Source organism: Onychostoma macrolepis, chromosome 07, assembly GCF_012432095.1.
Source record: "Onychostoma macrolepis isolate SWU-2019 chromosome 07, ASM1243209v1, whole genome shotgun sequence".
In the NCBI taxonomy this organism is placed as follows: Eukaryota; Metazoa; Chordata; class Actinopteri; order Cypriniformes; family Cyprinidae; genus Onychostoma; species Onychostoma macrolepis.
The window spans coordinates 42798753-42817835 of NC_081161.1; the positions used below are offsets into that span (position 1 = coordinate 42798753).

Below are 19083 nucleotides of genomic sequence, written 5' to 3' on the forward strand. Positions count from 1 at the left end.
AATGTGCAATCTAGTGTGACAGGTGGAAAGATACAGCATATTCACATTAGCTGGCCTTTACAGGGTTGATTTTGTTAAAAAACAATGGCACACACTTCAAACACAAGTTAATGTTTCTTTATAATGTTTTTTTGTGTCCAAAGGGAATGCGAATATAACAGTACAGTGGTGATATCACATTGTACTTTGAAACGTTTTGGTAATAATGAATGATTACCGTGGTATATTTACATAGTTCTCTAAGGTACTACAATGTACCATACTATATGTATGGTACATAATATATATGTGACCCTGGGCCACAAAACAGGTATATTTGTAGCAATAGCCAACAATACATTATATTGGTCAAAATTACCAATTTTTCCTTTACGCCAAAAATCATTAGTATATTAAGTAAAGATCATCTTCCATTAAGATATTTTGTAAATTTTCTACTGTAAATATATCAAAACAATTTCTGATCAGTAATATGCATTGCTAAGAATCAATATTTTGATTTTTTTTTTTGCACCCTCAGATTCCAGATTTTCAAATAGTTGTATCTCAGCCAAATATTGTCCAATCATAACAAACCATACATTAATGAAAAGTTTATTTATTCAGCTTTCAGATGAAAAATTGACTCTTATTTCTGGTTTTGTGGTCCAGGGTCACATTATAGTATTATACTGTCACTCCTGTCCCTTTCATAAGGAAAATATTTCACATTTACTGCACATTTACTGTTAACTGAGGAAATAAACCAAACTGGGTGACGAAATTAGCTCAAATTCACAACCAATTACTGGAAAAACTGGGTCAGTCGAGTGAAAAGGGAAAAAAAGATTGGGGAGGAATAGAAAGCAGATAGGCAGAGATGATAGGAGGGGTTTAAAGACCGAACATAACGCTTTACTCGATCCTATCTGTCGTATTTCATTCACAGTACATCTATTTGAGGACCGTCACGAATGTCTCAAGAGATTTTTGGGTCCTGATTCGCAGTCAAGTCACAGTTAAAACCAGACCCAGATCCTCAGAGGAGCGTCGACAGTTAACGTTTCAGGACGAACATCGAGAGATAATAACAGCGGGGAACATAATGCTGTAAGTATTACGCTGTTAATCGCGCAAATATCGCCGCATTTGTAACCGTTTAGCAAAATTTAACAAAAGGAAACGCGGCTGTTTTTGGCTATCAGGCTAACGTTAGCGGCGTATTCAGAGGTTATGCGACGGTTTTTTAACATTCATGTGGAATATATGTAAACTTTAGCTGCTATTTCATTTCTAAATGTTGAATTGTAATGGTTAAAGCCGATGAATGTGTTAAAATTTGTATTTTGTGCGTCTTCCGTTGCGGATGGTGACCCCGTCATATGACTAACGTTAGTTAGCCGTTGTTAGCTCGAGATGTTTGCAACACATTTTAACGTGTCAGATATGCTTTAGGCATCAAGACTGTGTGGATATCACTGTAAAACATCATAAACCTTGTCTTGGTTGGTTTATACTTTAATGTTTAGTAAATCTATCGATTTGTTGCGCGTTAAAGCTTTTGAAATGACAGTAGATTAACGTTAATACGTGGGTTACCATTTGTTTTCATGTAACGTTATGTCATATTAACATGTATTTATGTCCTTTTAAAGCTTGTTTTCTTTTCATTTTCTTCACGAATGCAATAGTATTAAGGTTGCAAATGGTTTGAATGTACAGTAAACGTCAAATAGAGATTAAATATGAGACGTGTCAAAAATTAAGACTATTAAATGGCTTTATTTGACCTTTTAACCATTATTTTATTATTTCCGCTTTGCAAGTATGAGTCATTTCTTATTTTTGCACATTTTGTTTGATGAGGTCACAGGAGGAGGAGGAGTCACAGCTTCTGTGTGCTGAACTTGAGATAAAAGCCCTTATGTCATTCTGACAAATCAAGTATGTTTTCATGAATTTTTCTCTCTTTATTTTGTCTTTTCAGTGATGCATCTGCTGGAAGGACCATGTACACCGGTGGTTTGCGTTCTCTGCCAGCTTGCAGATAACCAGTGACTGTAACATGAGGACCGGTGGAGAATGACATCTCATCCTGAGGGTTGTTACAGAAAGCCAGAGAAAATGAACAAGGCCAACGGATACGTGATCATTTATTTAGCGTCCATGATTAGTTTCTGTGCGACAGAGGCTTTGAACATCTCAGCAGTGGATGGAGACGGAAGAGAGAATGGGACCGAGGCAGATGGAGGTGGCTCGGTTCCCCTGGTACTCACCAAAGTAAGCCAGATCATCGCCCGTGAGGGGAACTGTGCTTTAATTGACTGTAATATCACCGGCGACCCCTTTCCAAACATCCAGTGGTTCAACTCGCACGGACACCTGCTTGACACTGAGAAAAGTGGTACGTTTACTGTAAAAATCACCTTCAGACACCAATGCATTCTCATATATCACTGGACCTACACTTGGTCACTTTATACCTTCATTTGATTCTGTCGGTGTAATCCATTTACACTAAATATGAATCTGATCTACTGTTCCCGTACGATACGCACGTCATGTAATGAGTTTACTTCCATTATAATCGTGTATAGCAGGTAGTGTTCAATTTAGTGTAAAGGCTTCCTATTGGGTTTGTGAGTATGTACAACAAAACGAATAATTTAATTATTACATTAGCATCCAAAAGTTTTGGGTCTGTATGATTCCCCCTTGCATTAATTTGATATAAAATACAGTAAAACAGTAATAATGTAAAATATTACAATTTAATTAACAGTTTTCTATTTTAATATATTTTAAAATGTAATTGATTCCTGTGATCAAAGCTGAATTTTCAGCATCATTACTCCAGTCTTCAGTGTCACATGATCCTTCGGAAATCATTCTAATATTCTGATGCAAATTCCTTTAACATGTTATAGGGGTTTGTGCTGATTTTTAGGATTTCTTTTATTTATATATATATATATATATATATATAACACAAACGCTTAATGTTTTATTTATTTTGGGAATGACCACAGTGGATATTTTCCATTATCATTTATTACATCCACTCTTTTTGAGATTTGAGATTAATCTGTTATGCAACGATTTGATCTTTAAATCTGGTAATATAAAACGTGACTCAGTCATTCCCAGCTGGAGTGTTATAGACTCACGAGTTCCTGATGAGTGACTTTTGGAGGATTACTGATGGTGTCGTGCAAGCTTAGTTAATGAAAAATAATAACAATGCTTTTACTGAAGTGACATGGAAACATTTCTGCTATTCAGCCTGGGGAGTGAATTGGACAGGGTGTGTTACTGTGTGAAGATTAGTGTGAACTAAAGACCGTTCAGCGGGGTTCATCTTGCACAGCATTTATGAAGAGAATGACACCACAGGCTTCAATATATAGTGAAGGAATAGTTCACCCAAAAAATGAAAATTTGCTGAAAATGTTCTCACCCTCAGGTCATCCAAGATGTGGATGTTTGTTCATCAGAACAAATTTGGAGAAATGTAGCATTACATCATTTGCTCACCAATGGATGCTCTGCAGTGAATGGGTGCCGTCAGAATAAGAATACAAACCACTGATAAAAACGTCACAATAATTCACACCACTCCAGTCCATCAGTTAATGCCTTGTGAAAAGAAAAGCTGTGTTTGTAAGAAACAAATACATCATTAAGGAGTTTTTGAATTCAAACCACTGTTTCTGGCTAAAATACGAGTCTATAATCCATAAAAATGCTATATCCTCTTAAAGTCATCTCGGCTGAATCGGGAGAGAAATTTGCACAGATCAAGCACTGTTTACAAGTGAAAACGGTTCTAAACAAATATGTGTTGATGAATTTTAATGAAAGGACTTTTTATATGGACTTTTTCACTCAAGGATGTGTTATTTAGGATTATGGACTTTTATTTTAGCTGAAGGTTTTGAAGTTATTACACCTTAATGATACACCTTGATGAGTTTCTTACAAACATAAAGATTTTCACTTCACGAGACATTTATTTATGGACTGGAGTGGTGTGGATTATTGTGATGTTTTTATCAGCTGTTTGGACTCTCATTCTGACGGCACCCATTCGCTGCAGAGGATCCACTGCTGAGCAAGTGATGTAATGCTAAAATTTATTTTTGGGAGAACTATTGTTAAACAAAATCATTTTTTGTAACCAGGATGGTTTGACATAGTTGTTAGCTTTGACATCAACATTAATTAAGTGCATCTATCTAAGTATTTGCAACCCATTTTACGGTCATATTTCAGTGAAACAGGATATTTAAGAAAAGAAAAAGTGTGAAGTGGAACTTCATTTTAACTATCGTTAATCTGTGTTGAAAAGGACTATCTACTTCCTGAAATACTACTAACACTCTTAAAAATAAGCAGCACTTTGGCCTAGATTACATCAGCTGAAGGAAAGCTAATTTGATTTGTTGTTCATTCACAATAAGACCAGGATTTCACATTATGAAAGTAAATATAGTACATTTTAATTTCATACAATTGACTTTGCACAGCTAATAGCCAGCAGCTAAAGATAAAATAATTTTACTTTACTTACATAATGCATTGCTGAATTGTTTCATAAAGGTCCGTTTAAAAGACCTCAGGCTGCTGCCAGTAAGTAATGCGTTGGTGGACTGGTGCCAAAAATGGAGTTATTGATATGGAGTTTATAAATTCCCATCAGCACTTTAAACACCGGCGGCTTGTGCATTATGTATGTGCATCCTTTAGACTAGGTGGACGGTTTAAGAGTTTCTGCACAAACAAGGCAGAAAAACTGACCTTGGATCAATGTCTTCATATAAATGCATGTCTGTGGGTTATGCAAAGTCGATTAAGCTTGGCTGCATTGTTCACGGAACTGTTTTGTACTTCCATTTTTGAGGAACTGGGTTTACAAAAAAGGGTGTTTACATGCACCAGTTATTTTGGAAGCATGTCTAGTCATGTCTTCAACTACGTTCTCTCTTTGGTGGAAAGGTCGTAAATTGTTTACGCAAAACCTGATTTGCACACCTAGATTTTTGCCTTTTATCAGTTTCACTTTACATGTAACCTCCTTTATCCGCTTATTCAGTGTGAACATTTAGTTTTCTTATTTTGTTGTAATGTCAAGATGTCTTTCTCACATTTTTTTGTTTATTACGTCTGATGCATATTACCTAGAAAAATGGGAAGCATTTGTTCTGGCATCTTGATCGTGATCTGGCATGCACTAATGTGATTGGTTGACACTTATGAATCTGTTTACAAGATAAGCGGGTTGCCATTTTCAGCAGTTTTGCAGATGGGTTAATCGCTGGATTTAATCATTTGTCGGGTTACTGGCATCAGATCTAGATCTCTGATCTTAGAAGATAATATTAAGAAAAACTAGCTATCCATGAGCAGAACTGCAGGTTTCGCTTTGAGTTATTTTAGTAGGGCTGGGCAAAATTTTTTGAATTTTTGATTAATCGTTTTTTTTTAATGACGCCTATTCAATATCGATTCTCAAAAGCCACGAATCGATCTTGTCCGGTATTTATTTCAGCAAACATTTAAAACGAGATCTGATTAATGTGATTCTTATCATTAGTCGTCTCCACTAGATGTCACCCTTATTTACCGATGCGCGACGTTACAACAGAAAGCCTGTCATTCATTCAGTGCTTATCATGGCGGAGATGCTGTTGATGAGAACCAAGAACAAAGCCATATGCGCAGGGTTTAAATTGGGCCGGGGCCGTCCGGGGCTGAGCCCCGGCACAAAGACTCCAGGGCCCGACATTAACGCTTCATTAATGCCAGACAAGTAACATGATTAAAACATCACTAACCAAAAATAACTATGTAAACACCAAGTATTATTCAGATTTGATTACATTTAGAGTAAGTGGCGAATAGTGGATATAGCTACTGTATATAATGCATCTATTGACAGTATAAGGTTGCGCTGCTGAGGAACGCGCAACTCAGAAACTTAGCACACTGAGGTAAAAATTCAAAATGGAAAGTTTTTATGTTTAAAATACAGTTAGTTAGGCAACATCACTCAACGTTTTCACCATTACGACTGTTTAATAGTTCTATAAACGGTTCAATGAGCAAATACAATAATATTAGGTCACTTACATTTTTGGCGGAACCACAGAGCATCTCAAAACAACCATCCGATTCATTAGCCCATACATAAACATCTGCCGTTTGAATGAATCATTTGAATGAACGACTCAATGACTCATTCATTAAATGTTCACTACTGGCACCTACTGGCATTTTAATTTAGTTTAAAAGTATAATTTCCACCATCATTTCTTGTTTGTATATTCAATTTAAAAAAGAAAAAAAGTATCTCATAATTTAATGTAGTTGTATTTTTCAGTGTAAATTATTTGATAACGTGTAGATAATAACAATCACATTATTATAATTGAATTTATAGATCAAATGTAAGAATTTGAAATCAAAGTTAATGAGATTAGTGGGAAAATGCCCTCTATAAAGGTAAAAAAAAAAAAAACATGCAGATTTATAGCCTATGTCACAGCCAGGTCACAGCTGATAGAAAACCGATGAGAATATTGCATTAGAATAAATCTTATTTGCAAAAAAACAAAACGCATACACACGTTTGTTTTTGTGAAAAGTGAGGACATCCCATAGGTGTAAACCTACCCCTTACAGGAGACTTTGTGCTATACACTCCATTCTGTGTGATTTATAAGCGTTTTGAAAAGTGGGGACCTTCTCCTTGTAATGCCTGTCATACCCTTGGCATTATACATATTTATATTCTTTTGTCACAAAAACGCGCACGCACACACATACACACACAATACATATATATTTACATTGTCCTCATTTGTAAGTCGCTTTGGATAAAAGTGTCTGCTAAATTACTAAATGTAAATATATATATAAGCTCGATACCATAGAGCCCCCCCACATAAAAAATCCCAATTTAACCCCTGCATACGCGTGATTCGTAATGCTCAGGTGAAATTAAGTATTTGATATCACGCATAGGGCGCCATGATTTCCTGAATGAATGAATGGCGGATGATGCGACGCACTCTTTTGTTTACTACACACATACTAAAGCATGGACGACGCTCGCGGTGTTTTCATCTTCTGCCGTCTCACTATATGATGATATTAACACACTGCTGCTCTGAGAGTCATTTCATTAGCATTTTACAGTTTAATTTGAGAAAACTACCATCGTATCACTTGATACACAGCAGCTGCAAGTTCCTCACGGCAACCTGTCAAAATAAAAGTTTAGTTTAACGTTAAGAGCAATCTTAAGACTCAATGTTACTACTTCTAATAAATATTAATAAATCTTTATTTTTAAAGGAATAATCCCATTTGTTTTCTTTTTAATTTTAACAGTAAACCTGTTGTGCAGCACTTTGTTTGCCAAAAAATAAAAGGGTTTAATTTTCATTTGATTAGGATAAATTAAATTAATTTTTTTATGCCTTCATCTGATTACCAGAAAAATTAAGAACATTTTATAGGGCTCTATTATTGTTTAAGAAAGGACCCTATACAAAAAAACAATAGGTTTAAAATACAGGCCTGTGTTTCTTAATTTATTTTTATTAATTCACTATTTGTAAACTGATGTTTACTGTTCATTTTGTTAGAAATATCAATAGCTTTTGTATTTAAACTATATTCACTGAATGTAATAATAATAAAAAAAAAAATTGAGAATCGAATCGAATCGGGACATTTGAATCGATACCCAGCCCTATATTTTAGTGCTTATTGCTTTTGGCTGTTTAGGGCGCTATGAAATGTTTTATTTTTTCCAACCTTATGTTTTATTGTTACCAAATTCTGTGTTTTAGCATATCTAGGGTAAACGTACCTATTAAGCTCACCAACATCTACGTTGAGACATTTTTAGTGCACAAGAAATTGGTTTCAGTACAAAAAGTTATGTTAAAATATAATAATCTCTAGCACACAAATATTTAATTTTATTTTAAATGACAAAAGCATTTCAATTGAGATATACGTCATCTTTGTATCCTTTAAACACACCCCTGTTCCCGATAAGCTCACATCATGTTTATTTTAAACAACCTTTTTAAAGAATAATTGTATGATGGTCACAGATTCCAATTTTTTTAGCTTCAGACTTTGACTCCACCCAGTTGGAGGAGATCAAACATGTTTGATCTTTTCAGCAGATTCTAGAATACATATTGTGTTCATTTCATTTCACGTGTCTCCTAGCAACAATGCTCACGTTTCTGGATGAGTTTGTTGTGATCGGAACAACTTGAAGGCCTGTTAGTGTGTGATCCTCATTCGTTTGGTGTATGATGCCCAGACTTGTAATAATCACAAAGGAAAACTGGCCATCATACACTAAACGACTGAGGATCACATCATACACTGGTGTTTTAAAAATCTGTTTAAATTTTAAAAGTCATGTAGTGTATTCCAGCCTTTAGTCGCTTTTTTCCTGGACAGATATGACAGGTTTCTGATGGCTCCTTCATTGAATGGATGACATGGGCATAAACTATAGTTACGTCTAGATTTTGTCTTCTTAAAGCTGTGAAAATAAGTTATTAACCATTTTATACAGATTAACTTAAAGTGACAACCATCAGTTAATATTTAAAGTCTGTTTATGAAGTATTTACATAGACATCTTCAATGTGGAAGAGCTTAAAGAGAGCACACTGAGCTTAATTGGAGCAACAACATTTTTTGATAAATTTCATGTAATATTTATTAAAATGACAAGATTTTACAAATTAAATAATCTAGATTATGTATTAAGTTCATACATATTTTAACATGAACAACTATTATTAACAATATCTATGAAATTATACTTTTTCTTACTGATGTCACGCTGAAGTTGTGTGATTTTCATAGTTGTGTACACTTTAAGCTCACCTTAAAATAATATGAAATCTTTAAAAGACAGACTAGCAATAAACTGACAATTTATAATATTATGGATGTAAAAGTGCAAGCCAGTAATGCCTGTGAAGTAATATGTTAGCGTAGCACACAATCTTATACAGCTAGTCAGCTAACTGTGTTCTGTAGCATCTGCGCTGTGTTGCTAAAACTATCTTTTGGATCTAACTGTAATTATTTCCCACATCCAAGTTCCATGTTATAATATGCAAAAGTCTGAACATTAATATCTTAATTTTACAATAAGTAGTGAAACGTACCCAAAATAAAGGCTTAAACATCTAAAAACCACACATTTAAGGGGCTCCTCTTTTGGTGAAGGTTTTCAGATAGCTTTCAAAATGGCCGCCAGACAGTGTGAACCAATGGCGGCTGCTGGTCTTTCAAAGAGGGGAAGCTCATTTTCGGCCTACATCATAAAAATTGTCCATTTATTTATACGTAAATCCTGCCCTACGTTCCTTTTCAAGAAAATGCTCTGTGACTCTGTCGTACCAACTAGGCGTTAAATACTAAATTCTGAATATAGAAATATGTTGGAAAATAATGTAATATGCCTACTTTTAGACGGGAAACTTAAAAACGGCCAGCAGGTGGCAGAAGTTCGTGATTGAATCACTGAGTCATTCAAATGATTCTTTCAAAACGGCTGAATCCTTCAGGAGCGAATCAAATGACTGTTTTTATGAATGGCTCAGTGAATCAGTGATTCTCCCAAATCAACGCGGATTTGGATCAAACACAGAAACGAAACAAAAACAGCACTCTTGCTCGTGTCGTGTTGCCAAAGTGTCAGGAGCATTTTTTGGTCGCATATCTTGAAATTTCTGAGTTAGCAGCATGTATATTAAAACATAACATTATAAATGAATAATAAAAAAATATATAATGATTGATAAGAACCAAGTGCAAAGCCGCGATGGGACTGAGCTCGAATAGCTTCAGCGTCAGCGACTTTTTATAGTACAAAATCGCTGTCAATCAAAAGAAGATCAGATCCTCCAATCATCACGCAGAAGCCCGGAGTCCAGGCCAGCCCACTCCTCCATTCACCCCCAGAGACGCTGAGTGTCTGTGGGCGGGACATAATCGCAGCATTTATCCAATGACCGTCTAGTTTGGAAGAACTGAAAAAAAATGTTCAAAGCAGCCCCATTGAAGTCAATGGACGCTCGGCTTCAACAGAGAAATACACTGACGCTACGGGAATGTATGAGAAGGAAATCGAGTCCGACCTGCTATATGTAGCTGCTTCTGAATGAACTCGTCTTCGAGATGAACGTGTTCTAACGCATTTTTAGTCAATAAAATGTTAACACAATAGTACATACTTGGCCATTAATTTTTTGACATTATAGGGGAAGCCGAGCTTCCCTTGCAGTCTTAAAGAAATCCCCACTGGTGTGAACACATGGAGACTCGTATCTCAGTGTGCAATGATCTGATTGACTTGAAATTATAGGAGGAATATAGTAACAAACACATCAATTGGTTAAGACATCAAGTAGGATAAATTATTTTTTCTTTTTATAATCTGAGCTCAAATATGGAAGTGTGCTTAATGGGTATGTTTACCCTAATTATTTGAAGGCATAAAAACAAATTTCATTTATTCTTACAATAACCTTATGATTTTTTTCCTCAGAAATTGTGTGTTGTGTATTTACGTTTTTAAGGCATAAAACAGTCATTTAATTGATCTTTTATTTAATGAAAATTAAACATTTTATTTTTTGGAAAATAAAGGGGATTTAATATTACAATTAAAACATTAAAACTAGGGGTGTCAACGTTAACGCATGCGATTTAATCAAAAAAATTTTACGCGTACATTTTTGTAACGCAAATTAATCTCTTGATAAGGTTTGACCCCAACTTCTTCCCGTCATCGCAGCGCGGAAGGTTATCTATCATTGTGTGATGAGGGTGCAGCGAACCAGTGTTGCCAGGGTAACGGCACAAGTGGGCTATTTTGAAAATACAGTCGCGGGAAAAATTACAGAGCCATGGGTTGCGGTTTTTGGGCTACTTTTATAATGCACCAAAGTGTATATAAACAAATAACAATTAAAATAGATCCTTTTACTAATGTGTATTATACTTGGAATGTATCCCTGGCAACTTAAGATCGGAGAGGTGATTATAACATCACAAACAACGTGAGTTTCAGCAGAGCAGCAGAAATAAACATGACAACAGCCATATAGATTATATAAGATAATAAACACATGATTACGATAGGATATGGTCTGTATGTGATTTTTTTTGAGATTGAATGTGTACATCTGAAATGCTAATTTGTGCAGCGATATAAAAGGATATAAATAGCATATTTTAACAACAGTAAACGACCAAATTCAACATGTGATCGCAAAAGGAAGTTATTACAAACACTCGATGGTGGTTTGAAGTGAGTTCTGAGTAAAAGTGTACTATTAATATCATAAATTGTCTTATGTAGCATGATGCTAATATTAGCTCTAATGCAGCTGCAGAACAGGTCCAATTCTTCTTCATAATGCATTTTGTCATGTTGTCAACATAAATGTTTTGTTGTATTTATTTAGAATTACTTTTGATAATAGTTGGGTAAATGTATACTGGGATTGAAGCGATGTGGCTTGGTAAACGTTTTATTGCCAGTTTAAAGGCTGATAATGGCTGAATAAAAACAAAAGAATAATGATAAAAGAATAATAAGGATTATGTCTCATACCTGGCGGAAGTGTGAAAGGTTCTGTTTCCTTAAACTAGTTTGTCATGCATTTCTTTTTCAACACATTTACAGGTAAATCCTAGTATTTTAAGTTTGTGATTAATCATGATAAATCACAGTCCACGATTGTGATTAACGCGATTAAATTTTTTAATCGATTGACAGCACTAAATAAAACACAATATTGTATGATTATTCCTTAAAAATAAGGTTTTAATAATTTTATTAGTAGTTGCCTACTACGTACATTCTACCGAACAATAGTAAAATATTTCTGCTGCAATGTCTTCAAGTTAAACCACACTTTTATTTTGACGGGTTGCTGTGAATACTTTTGCCTTTCTGCATGTATATGATATGAGGATAGTTTCGCTCAAATGATCATGAAGTGACTCTTAGAGCAGTTTTTCATGTATTTATGTCCTCATTAGTGAGAGGGCTGACACTAATATCACTGCGAGCGTCACGCGTGCTTCTGTATGAGTAACGTTAGTAAACAACCCCCCCCCCCCCAATATAATGGCAGGGGAAACACTGTATTACTGCTCTAAATTGAATCATTATATTTTCTGTTGATATTGTGCAGTACTATGGTAATTTGTACATGCAACTTAAATGGTTTTATTGTAAAAGGAAAAAAAAAAAAAAGTATTTATTTGAACAAATTTACCATTTATACAGATTTATCCATTGCTTTCGCCATGTTTTCTCACTGACACACCCCCAACTCATAAAGTTGGGTAATTTACGATAAATTTACCACTCTTAATTAAACTTTGTGGTGACATTTATGTACATTTAACTCTTAAATACGATCTTGACTTGAACGCACTGTAAGAAGACAATGGAGTAGACTATGCCAAATTTTTATGAATTGGTAACATTTTGTTGTAAACGTTTTTGGATTTCACTCAAGTTTACTCTGTTTTTAATGGAAAAAAAGAAACTTTCAGTCTTCAATAAGGGATTTTTCTCTGTCTTTTTCTGCAGATGGTAAATGGTGGATTCTGGATAATGGCGTCCTCAACATCACCAGCATCACATTCGCAGACCGCGGCAAATACACCTGCATGGCCTCCAACACACATGGCAAGGCCAACTGCACGGTGACGCTGCGCGTGGTCTTCACCAACGGAGATATGGGCGTGTACTACATGGTGGTGTGTCTGGTGACCTTTACCATCATCATGATTATGAACATCACTCGCCTTTGCATGATGAGCAGCCATCTGAAGAAAACTGAGAAGGCCATCAATGAGTTCTTCCGCACGGAAGGCGCGGAAAAGCTCCAAAAGGCCTTTGAGATTGCGAAGCGAATTCCTATCATTACCTCAGCAAAAACGCTGGAGCTGGCGAAGGTCACACAGTTCAAGACCATGGAGTTCGCGCGCTACATCGAGGAGTTAGCGCGTAGCATACCGCTCCCGCCGCTGATCATGAACTGCCGCACCTTCATGGAGGAGATCCTCGAGGTCGTCGGCGTGGAGGAAATGAGACACACTTTTGTCCGACAAGCACCTGAGAGTCACGGCGAGGCAGCTGCCAGCACTTCCGACGATGTTTTCACTATCTTGCGTGAAAGAGAGCGGGCGAGGGAGCGGGAGCGCAGCGATTCTCCCGCCGCGGACTCGGATGACGCGTCGCTTCACGAGCAGCCTCAACACATAGCCATTCAGGTTTCGGTTCATCCACCGTTAGCTGCAGCAGGATGCTGTAACATGGAAGCTCCGCCTCCTCCCAAAGTTGTCTCCTCTCCACCACCATTGGCTCAGCTGCCCCTGGAGGAGGAGTCTGAGGAGAACGAAAACCAGGCGGAGTCTGTACAAGGGGGTGATTCTGTACAAGGGGGTGATTCTGTACAAGGGGGTGATGCTGCACAGAAAACCCAAGTCACTTATGAAAGCCATGTGTAATATCCTGAGGGAAGGATAATGACCTCGCTATGCATTTTCTTGGGAAACGAAAAGGTCAAGATTTGTTTTTCTTCTCAGTAGTTGCTTTCTATTAGTCATCTTAGGAAAGATGAAGAATAGCTTCATTTGTGTTTGGGTGAATCTCGCAAAACTCATATTTCTGGGTCATATTTTACCTTAAAATTAATTGGGGGGGGGGGGGGTGGAAGAGAAATTGTATTTTGCGTAAAGAAAATAAAGCCCATTTTCCGTAGTTTCTAGACTGCATTGTGATATTTGAATGAGATTAACCCTCAATTTTTAGAAGCTACTGTAATTCATAAAGTGTTCTCATTACTGTACAATTAATTATTTTTTATTATTATTAATTTTTTTCCACAAAAGTTAAATGCTCAATATTCGTTCAATTATACATCTTGGTTGTATTTGTGATGACTGAATTTAATTTAGGTTGGTTTCAATTAAAACGGAACAGAATAATTGTTCGTACTGTTTTGCAATTATATATAAAAAAAGTAAAAATATTTGAAAAATATATAATTTTTTTTGCATTACAGTAATATTTTGGAGGCAAAATTTGCCTAAAATCATATCACAATCCCCAAAAATTATTAATAGTCTTAAAAATGGTTAATTTTCTTTTATGCAAAAATTTTTCCGTAAATTTTGGGGTAAAATATAGCCTCGTCATTTCTTTGTGAGATAGACCTGTTTAAGTTATATTTCCCATGACAATGAATACTTAAGCTTAATGTATTTTGGGCGAAGTTCTCCATTTATTTAGAAAATCCAGGTTTGCCCATGATTTATTTATTTTTAATAGTTTCCAGAAACTAGGGCTCTTGAGGGATACAAAGGACACATCTTAATCATCAGACATAAAGTAGTTCTGTTGGATGTAGTTTCGGATTATCCATTTCACGAATAAACGAGAACGCACGACTGATTAATACATTTGGCTGAAAGTAAAACACTTACACCGTCTGAGGCTGAAGTGCATTTTTCATTCAATAGAAATCCAACATTTTTGAAAATATGTCAGAAGTCTCTCCCTCTTGTTATGCATGAAGAATGCATGTCGATCTGTTTTCAATGCTGGACTCGGAGAGACAAAACTTTTGTTTGCGTGATCTTGTCTGCTATGTGTTATTTATCATCTGTCAGGTAAACACGGCATCGACACTGAATAGCATTGTAGAAATTTCAGTTTGAGATTACGAGGCATTTTATTCAGTTGAGTTTCCACTGGAGTCTTTATACTGTTACTGTAATTAATGATAGTATTATTACTTTACTAGTAGTACTACAGTAAGTGTTACTTTTGATTTCAGACGCACAGCTAGGTTTCTTTCTTTCGAGTGTTTTTGTTATATTTTAACCAGTCTTTTTGAGGATCCAACAGAGAGTTCTTTATAACAGAGCCCCGATAATAATGTTCAATCTCTTCTGATGTCCCAGAAACACTGGACCTATATAGTCTTGCTTCTTAAAAAGGCTCACTTTTTAGTTTCAGTGCAAACAAGTTAGAATTCTTCAATGTAATGGGGCTCTAAATCCAGAGTAACCTAGCAGTCCGCTGCACTGCTGATATAGCTAAACAGGTTAAGCACTAGTCATTATGAGTGTTCCTGGTCAGGATTGCCAGAGAAAGAGATGACCATGGTGCTCTTCAAAACGCTGTTTTATAAGTAGTGAAATAAAGCTGCTGTGTACCCATGATTCCCTGTGTTTGTCTTCATTCACTCAGATCTTTTTAATAAGCCTTTGTATCATCAAAATATCATCATAACTCCTTGTAGGCACTTGTTGATCATTTGCGGATCATTTTATGTTGTTTGAAGAACAATGTCGTGTGTTTTTCCTCTTTTCCACTCAAACTTTGGAATTATATTGACGCAGATTTTGAAGTTAGCCTTCAAATAAGTTGTTTTCAGTTCACAACAGCCATGCTGAAATGGTGTTGGATATTCAAGTGTTGAAATGCTTGAATAAAACAAGGTTTCTATTCAAATATTTGAAGTGCATTAGTAAGTACTGAGCTGAATGCATTGTTGAACTCGGCCTTGATCGAGTTTGTGCTTGTTGATTTGCATCATGTGAATGAATGCGTCTGATTTGAAGGAATAGTTAATGCAAAATTTAAAATTAACAATTATTTACTTTCCCTCATGTTGCTCCAAGACAAGTAGACTTTTTAAAATATAATTTAGGTAAAATGTTTTATTAGACTTGCGGTTGTAAGACTGCAGTCATACAGAATGGATTCGCAAATTAAGGGAATAAAATATCATTTAAATTAAATTTAATTTATTGAGCAGCAATTAAAAAACAACTAAACTAAAAGTATGTAATTTATAATTACGTATGTATTATAATTATATGTAAATATCAACCATAAGTTAACCTTACGTAAAATGCCGTTAACATTTTCCCGCCACTGACTCCAGCAGCGCGTGCGCATAAACAGACTGGGATGGCGCCCATGAGAAAATGAGCTACTACCTTGCGAGGCGAGCGCAATATTTTTTTTTCCTCGAGAGACATCATGGCTTGCAAACGAGCGAAGCATGATAGTTGCTCAGTGTTTGGATATACAAATGAACACCGAAGTATTTTTTTAGTTCCTTCATCCGACTCTATGGCTAGCATTAGCTACATGATAATAACTGTAACAGCATACATAAGCCAACTAAAGTACCGTATCCAGACACAATATTTTAAACTAACCATTCGGAGACGTCCTGCTGTAGCCGCTGAGTTGCAGCTTCTTCATCCTGTGCTTCTCCATCCGGATCAGATTCTGGGTCAAACTGAAAAGCTTGAAGGACTGCGTGTCTATGAGCCATTGCGATACATCCACTGTCAACATTAGCGCATGGTAGCGCAAGCTGGTTAAGGCCACACCCCCACCCTCCACCTTGCCCCGCCTCTCTCGTCCTTAAAGCTACAGACACCAGAACGGCACGTCCTAAGGAAAGCTCATTGTGGGACTGGCTCATAGTGGCTGAAATTCTGCACCAAGGCTGAATTTCGGGAAACAGACTTCAGATACAATATTAGGGACCACTTAGGCCTATATAAAAGCATCCAAAAAGCAGCATGTCATGGGGACCTTTAAGTATTTTTAAAGGTGCTGTATGTAGGATTGACACCCAGTGGTTGAACTAGGTATTGCAGTCCAAATTCAAAATATTGGAGACGGTTTTTTTCACCCGGCCCCTCCTCCTCAGACTTGACGCACGCGCAGGTTGCCAGATTAACGACACTAAAAGGAACGAGCGACCATGCCGATGATTGAAGTTAAATACGCTGTGTTTTCCGCCAACTGGCAACCCGCGGTGCCGAAATACAATTGGGTAAACTGGCAGTGGGCGGGTTTTACAAACCATAACAAACACAGACATTCAGGGCCGGAATACACATTTTCAAAGAGAAAAACTGACTGTAGAATTGTTTTTCAGATGAACAAGTATGTTAACTTAGCATGTTTCTTAAATATCTGCAAACATATTATGGTATTTGTATGCTTTAGTAGAGTCAAAATCCTACATACAGCACTTTTAAATCACAACGGCAAATGAAGTAGGGCCTGTCTCAGGATAATCACGGAATCATAGAAAACCATGTAAGTGACATACTTTGGACTCACAACAGCTAATTACTGTCTCGGGATAATTACAAAATTATGTAGGTAGAAGATCTTTTCAATGAAATGTAGGACAGAACTTGATATGTTGATTTGGAATCGACTGGATTCAACAATATTTATGTAACGTAATTTTGTTTTGTTAGTTGTTTCTCGAAGCAGATCGGTGGTTAAAGGTAAATGGAGATTATTCCTGCCATTACGATAAAGTAAGCCGAGAAGGAAAGTCGTTTCAGAGGAAGAAGTGAATCTTGAGTCAAGATTATGAAGACCAGTTTTTCTTTGGAATAACGTGCATCCATGAACTATTCGCACTTGAGCTGGAAACCTCAGGAGCCATGCTTACAGGAGAGAAACCATACTCAGTACGGTAAGCATTTTGATGTGACTCATAAAAACTTTGAATTTTTAACAAGGACATTTGTCATTTTGAAATTCATTACAGGTTTCAAACAAGCATTACCATGTACATGTAAAGCCTGCCAAACATTCATCAAACACATACAGACAAGGTTTTATATTACAAATAAAAACTAAAAGCAAGACTCCAAAGAGTGGATATTACGTCTGTGCACTTTTTAATACCAAAATTCTGTTGTAGTTAATGAGCAATTTTGATTAAGGCAACGCATGTTACATAACAGATATTCCTAGAATGATATTTAGCATGTGCATAATATTGTTGACCCCCAAATTTTAAAAGAAACTTTTAGATTGGAAATTGTGGAAGGAAATGAACACTTTAAACAATTTGCCTTTCGTATGGGAGGAGTGTCTCTGTGCAACCAAATCAAACATTTATGTCACATTACCAAACCTCTTTTAAAAAAAATAAAATCTATAATAAAAATCTTGAGAACTGACTGCCTATGAGCAAATGCTAACACATGCTTTCTCCAAATATTATAGACCTTATCTGAATGTGGTAAAGACTTAAGTAACGATTAGCTGTCGTCATAATAAGGGCCACTTTAAAATGCATTCTGATGTTTATATGGACTGACAGACTATAAAGTCCTTAATAAACCGGTTAGAGAGACAGTACTGTTGCATGTGGTATCATTTCCCCGTCCAGAGCACCTGCACAAACACTGCGATGATCCATTTACATGTTCAGAGAGCAAAACATTTGCAGATGAAACGAGGCTGAAAGCTCTTCTGAAAACCCATTAAAATGAGAGAGGATTCCTCTGGACAAGTCCCTTTGAGCGGCCAGACGCTGATAAAATGATACTCATGTACTGCCTGAAACTTCACATCCAAGTTGATTACTACAGACACATTTAAAATGAATACTGGGAAGATGCATTTTTATTAATTACATTATAGCTTACAAATAAATGTGAATATGCTTTAATTGTTAAAGAGCTTTCACTTAACAGTGGTGGCTTTTGGCTTATGGAAATGAGCAATTTGCATTTGCTAGAAAACAGACACCAAATGTAAGTAAAGATGCATTTAATGCATTAAAAGGCTAAAAAGGTGAACATTTACCATTCAATTTGACATTAAGTAGTTAAACTCTTAAAATTATGTGTTCATTCGTATTCAAGACAATAATCAGAGTTCCATATTAATTTGATTTTGTAAGGAGAATTAAAAATGTGCTGATCTTGAAATTAAACTGCAATCAAGCAGAAGAGAAACCAGATTTAAATTGATTTTCTTCATCTCTCAGCATACAAGGCTTCCCCCCTTCTGAGCCTTTGGGTAGCTTGTCTCACAGTATACAAATTTGATGCATGTGTGTGTGTGTGAGAATCTAGACAGTCTGTCCTCAGGCAGGAAAGTCTGGCGCCGACGCTAGTGACCTGTGCAACCACACTGAGAAACCATTCGCTTGCTCCCAGTGTGGTACAACCTCTCCCTGCTGCACAAAT

The 19083-nt window shown here is 36.2% G+C and overlaps 1 protein-coding gene and 1 long non-coding RNA gene across 2 annotated transcripts; both read left to right on the plus strand.

Moving 5' to 3' along the window:
* The first annotated feature begins 808 nt into the window (after positions 1-808).
* mfap3l (microfibril associated protein 3 like) lies at positions 809-15276 on the plus strand. Its single transcript, XM_058783307.1, has 3 exons — positions 809-1089; positions 1967-2383; positions 12635-15276. The coding sequence occupies exons 2-3, from the start codon at positions 2062-2064 to the stop codon at positions 13555-13557; spliced, it is 1245 nt and encodes a 414-aa protein (XP_058639290.1). The 5' UTR covers positions 809-1089; positions 1967-2061; the 3' UTR covers positions 13558-15276.
* Positions 15277-16733: 1457 nt separating this feature from the next.
* LOC131544870 (uncharacterized) lies at positions 16734-18466 on the plus strand. Its single transcript, XR_009272260.1, has 2 exons — positions 16734-17182; positions 17350-18466. It is a non-coding gene; the product is annotated as an uncharacterized LOC131544870 (long non-coding RNA).
* The last annotated feature ends 617 nt before the right edge of the window (positions 18467-19083 follow it).

Excerpts from the sequence above, each read along its gene's own strand:
- mfap3l (XM_058783307.1), top strand. The coding sequence starts at position 2,062 with ATGACATCTCATCCTGAGGGTTGTTACAGAAAGCCAGAGAAAATGAAC. Across the intron at positions 2,384-12,634 it reads GCTTGACACTGAGAAAAGTG|ATGGTAAATGGTGGATTCTG; the intron begins GTACGTTTACTG and ends CTTTTTCTGCAG.